At 40.4% G+C, this 5,482-nt stretch overlaps 1 protein-coding gene across 1 annotated transcript; it reads right to left on the bottom strand.

The window, feature by feature from the left end:
• Positions 1-1,844: 1,844 nt before the first annotated feature.
• Positions 1,845-2,790, bottom strand: LOC122610538. The gene is made up of 2 exons (XM_043783518.1): positions 2,476-2,790; positions 1,845-2,015 (listed from the first exon to the last, which is right to left on the bottom strand). The coding sequence occupies exons 1-2, from the start codon at positions 2,788-2,790 to the stop codon at positions 1,845-1,847; spliced, it is 486 nt and encodes a 161-aa protein (XP_043639453.1).
• Between the last annotated feature and the right edge of the window lie 2,692 nt (positions 2,791-5,482).

Below are 5,482 nucleotides of genomic sequence, written 5' to 3' on the forward strand. Positions count from 1 at the left end.
CTGAATTTATTGGTTTGGACTTTTAAAGTTTCCTTCCGCTTTCTTTTGACGCCGTTGGGCGAAAGTTTTTGAAAATCCATATTTTTAAACGACGGGTGTTACATTATATTTTGATAAGTAAAATATGACGAAGTTTTATGAAAGTAAAATGAAGAACGTTTTATCAAAATGTGTGTATCTTACTTAGCTAATTTTATTAGCTAACACTTGCTTTTATGAAAATGTTGTGTCATTCAGGATAAACAGGTTTGAGCTATGAAAGGATTAGCTCGGTGAGATGGGTAAATGCAATAAAGAAGACTAGCATAGTTTGTTGAATGCTTAGACTTCCCCTTTTAGCCTTATGTCTTGGCTACTTTCATTTATGATTTATGAACATGTAATCATGATGACATTTATGTTGGTGCCATAACTTGGATTTCATTTATATTGTTTTGATGATGCACGTTAGTAACACCATTTTATAAAGATACCACCCGGTTACGGATGAAGCAGTTTTAAAGTGATCTTTTTCCGCTACTTTTTAAATGTTGTTTGGCAAAGTTTTTTGAAATTCAGGTTTTTAAAATGACAGGTGTTACAATCATGAGTATTCTTTGGGTCTTCCCCCCCCCCCCCTTTTTATAGCAATCTCCTTTGAGAAGGAGTCTTCTTACGTGTCTTCTGCCTCCTCAACTTTAGCAACAATCTCCAATATTTGAGGAAATGATACGGTAATATCTCTTTCGTACTTACCCTCTTCCCCCTAGGCTGTATGAAGTCTGCGTGCAGCCTGGATGTAGTTTGTGTATGGTACCCTGCGTATGGTCTGAGTCTTCCTGGGTATTAGTGGTTTAGGTGGGTACGTCATCAAGCCCCCAGACTAACAATATGATGTGCCAAGATTATGTTGTTAGTCTCTTTAAAAAGTATCCTGCCTTCCTGGTTGTAGAAGGGGTAATTATGCATAATAGTTGATCTTTGAGGGTCTTTTCTAAATTTCGATGATAGTGCGGTGCGCATCTCGATATAAGTTCAACAGTAGGTTTTAAGTGTATTATTGTTGCTATATATACTCTGTCGGCGGCTGATTTTTTATGTGGATCTTTCCATAATGAAATGAGGTTATCGAAAAAAGAGAAGTGTGTTTTTCAAACATGGTCGGATAAAAACCATCGGTCAAAAATTTAAGATTGGTGTTGGTTCATATGTAGATATGATAAAGATTCTTCGATTGGAATTAGATCTGGAGCTCTTGAGGCGTCGCTTGTGTGATATGAATCAGGACTCAACACCGGTTGTTGAGGATGATAAATCGGTTGATCTACAGGACCTGAGGCGTATGCTGGATATGAAAGATCTTCAACTGCAAGTCGCCCGCGAGGGGATGTTGGAGAGAGAAAATCGTCTTCAGGTGTTGCAGTTAGAATTAACTTCTCGTCAGGCTAAATATAGGAAGTTCTTAACTGACGTCATTCCGTTCGTTTATCATTTGACCAAGATGAATCCTCATTCCTGCAAATCTCTTGTTGACCAAGTTGTGCGTGAAGATTTCGATGTGTATACATTATGCCCGGATTCTTCATCTGGCACATAGGAATGGCTATTTTTCGGCCGTTCGTTAAATATCATGTGATGAAGTGTTTTGTACCCGTTTTCTTTTGTTATGTTTTGGTAGGTGTCCCTACCGATTTATTGTTTCTTGTAACAGGCCTGTTTATTTAAGTAGTGCACTTTGATTGGAGTAGAACGTTTGTATATTTGTTCAAAAAGAATGAAAATTGATTTTCTTTTCTTCTTTAAAATATGTATTTTTATTTATTTATTATATATATATATATGTATATATATAGTATTTTATTTTTTTAGCAATAGAACTTACGCAGATTTGTCGCATTCCATGTTCTGCTGACGGGTTTGTCGTCTATGGTGGAGAGCTTGTAGGCACCATTTCCAATGACTGCATCAATCTTGTATGGTCCTTCCCAGGTCGGCCCATCTTTCCTTGATACTCCACCTAACTTGCACTGTTTAGCCTGAGAACAAAGTCACCAACTTTAAAGCTGTTTTGATGGACTCTTTTGTTGTAGTATTTCTCGATTCTTTGTTTATATGTGGCCTCCCTTATCGACGCAATTTCTCGTCTTTCTTCTAGGAGATCTAGGTTGACACGCATTTCTGTGTCGTTGTTTTCTTATGTAACGTTTGTCATTCGGCATGTGGAAACCTGTATTTCTGCCGATAAGATAGATTCTGATCCAAATGCAAGAGAAAATGGGGTTTCACCATTGCTTTGCTTAGGCGTTGTGCGTTGTGCCCAGAGTACCAATGGTAACTCGTCTACCCAGCCGTTGTGTGTGCGCCCTAGCCTCTTTTCTATTCCTTTTACAATTTGCTTGTTAATTGCTTCGACTTGCCCATTACCTTGGGGGTGATATACAGATGTGAAGGATTGCTTCGACTTGCCCGTTACCTTCTAGGGACGTTTGCGTGCACCTGGCATGCTTCACAATCTTGTAGCAATGTGGTTCCGTCTCTGTGCATGGTTGGCCAGAAATACCCTAGGCGTAATGCCTTTGTTGCTACCGACCTGGGTCCTACGTGTAATCCGCAAATACCTTCATGAATTTCGAAGATGATTGTCTCCGCTTGTTTGGGTCCTACACAGCGGAGCCAAGGGCTTAAGAATGCTTTTTTGTAGAGGTTGCCTTCCATCAACTTGTATTGTGGTGCCTTTATTCTGATTTTTCTTGCTTCGTTTCCGTCTTCTGGGAGTATTCCGCTAACTAGGTTTTCTATTATCGGGGTCATCCAATTTTTCCCTTCTTTTATAACTAAGTCGTATACTTTCTTTTCGTGTATAGATCTTTCTTTGAGGACTTCTATTAACACTTTTTTCCCCAGGTGTGCGAATGTTAGGGAGCCGAGCTGAGGTTTGGAACCTTATAAAATAATATAGATAGATATATGTAAAATAATAAGCTAAGGGGGTTCGGAATCGCAATAATTTAAAAGTCCTCCATTGAAGCCAGATTGCTAAGTGCATATGCTTTTTTATTTTGCTTTCTTCGTATGTGCTCGATGCTGAAACTTCCAAATTGCTCAATTAATTCCTTTGTTTTTCCCAAGTATAGCTTTATCGTTTCTCCCTTGGCTTCTTACTCTCCTTTCACTTGGTTAGCCACTAGCTGGGAATCCACAAAAGCCTTGATGCTTCTGATTTTCATACTTTTAGCTAGGTTTAGTCCTGCTATCAATGCTTCGTATTCTGCTTCGTTGTTTGTTGTGTCGAATTCGAACTTCAAGGCATACGTGTATTCTTGGTTGTCTAGGTTGACCAGCCTTATTCCGGCCCCGCAGCCTTCTGAATTGATGCCCCGTCTGTATATAACTCCCAGGTTTCAGAATCCACTTCTCCTGTTACTACAAATGATGTGGAGTGGGTTGCTGTATTTCATTCTTGCTTTATTTCTGTTATGAAGTCTGCGAGTAGCTGTCCCTTGATTGCGTGTCTTGCCCTATACTCGATGTCATATGCTCTAAGCTCAATTGCCCATTTTGCCATCCTTCCCAATTTTTCCGGTTTTGTCAATATCTGCCTTAGTGGCTTGTCGGAGAGTACCACTATTGGGTGGCCTTGAAAGTATCTGCGCAGTCTTCTTGCTGCGTGTACGAGGGCTAGCACAAGTTTCTCCATCTCCGGGTAATTTATCTCTGCTCCTTGAAGGATCCTACTCACGAAATAGATCGACATTTGTTTTCTTTCTCTTTCTGTGAGCAACACTGCGCTGACGCATTCTGTGGAGGCAACGAGGAATATAAACAAGGTTTCTCCTTTCTTAGGTGACATTAAGGTGGGTAGCTCCACTATGTGTTTCTTCATTTGCTCGAATGCTTCGTCAGCCTCCTTAGTCCATTCAAATCCTTTTTTTACCCCGCAACTTTTTAGCGTTTTGAAAAATGGCAATTGTCTATCTGCTCCTTTTGAGAGGAAACGACTTAGTGCTGCGAGTTTGCCATTTGCTCGAGTATTTTGTTTACCCTCGATGGATTTGCCTGGATACCCTTGTTTGTGACATAGTATCCTAGGAATTTCCCAACCTCCATTCCGAATGAACATTTCTTGGGGTTGAGTTTCATGTTTATTTCCCGTAGGGTGTTGAAGGTTTCTTGAATGTCTGTGAGTAGCTCTTCCTCCGTTCTGCTTTTGATGACCATATCGTCTACGTACACTGCTAGGTTGCGTCCGATTTGCTTGTAGAAAGCTTTGTCCACGAGTCTCTGGTAGGTTGCTCCTGCATTTTTTAAACCGAATGGCATTTTTGTGTAGTAGAACGTCCATTTACTTGTGTGGAAAGATGTTTTCTCCTCATCTTCTTTTGCCATTTGTATTTGATGATACCCTTTATATGCATCTATGAAGCATTTCCATTTGTGATCTGCTGGGGATTCAACCTTCCAGTCTATTTCTGGCGGTGGGTAACAGTCTTTCGGGCATGCTTTATTTATGTTTGTGAAGTCTACGCACATTCTCCAGCCTCCGTCTCCTTTTTTTTTTACCATTAATGGGTTTGCGATCCACGTATGGTATGTGGCTTCTCTTATAGTTCATGCTTTTACTAGTTCTTCTACTTCTTGGCATGTTGCTTCGCCCCTTTCGTTTGACAAGCTTCGCTTCTTCTGCCTCACTGTTTCCATATTCTTTCTTTCATTCAACCTATGCTCCGTGATGAATGTGCTTCCCCCCAGGGTTAATGTTCTAGGCACTCCTGTCATGTCTGTATATTCCCACGCGAAAATGTCGATATTCTGTTGTAATAATTTTTGCATTCTTTTCTTAAAACTTTCTGATAGTCCTTCTCCTATAGTTAATTTTTGATCAGGGAAGGCTGGGTTGACAAGTACCTTGTCGCTATCTTGTGTATGATTGGCTTGGCTTTGTTGTTCTTCTTTTTCCAAATCTTCCTTTGCCTTCTTGATTTCATTTACTTGTTTTATTTGGTGGTAGGTTGACTTTATCATTCCTACGCCCATCTTTGTTTGGAATAACACCATGGCGTAGACTGTAGAGGGTACCATTTCCATTCTTTGAATTGTTGATCTTCCTAGGAGAAGGTTGTATGGTGAGGGTGCTCGTACCACAGTGAAGTCTAGGGTTTCCGTTCGACAAAACGGTGGATCTCCCAGAGTAACGTCTAGGTCTATTTCCCCTAGGGGCCATACACGATCTCCGGCGAATCCTGGTAGTAGGCCTGCGGGTTTCGTCATTCTTGACCTAATCGCCTTTGGTAATTGTAGGAAACAGTGTTCATATATGATGTCACACTCGCTTCCATTATCCATGTATACCCTTCGTACAGAGATATTAAATACTTGTGCGTGTATTATTAATGGATCTTTACTTGCTTTTGCGTTTCCCAGTGCAGGAAAACACAAATCTCTTGACGGGATTTGTGAGTCTTCTGGATCTTTTCGCTTAGTGGTTGTTTGATTGTATTCTGTT

This window comes from Erigeron canadensis, chromosome 8, assembly GCF_010389155.1.
Source record: "Erigeron canadensis isolate Cc75 chromosome 8, C_canadensis_v1, whole genome shotgun sequence".
NCBI lineage: Eukaryota > Viridiplantae > Streptophyta > Magnoliopsida > Asterales > Asteraceae > Erigeron > Erigeron canadensis.

Bases quoted from the DNA above. Each gene is read 5' to 3' on its own strand.
- LOC122610538 (XM_043783518.1), bottom strand. From the start codon at position 2,790: ATGACCCCGATAATAGAAAACCTAGTTAGCGGAATACTCCCAGAAGAC. The intron at 2,016-2,475 runs GTGCACGCAAAC...CTTTGTTCTCAG, and splicing joins AAGATTGTGAAGCATGCCAG to GCTAAACAGTGCAAGTTAGG.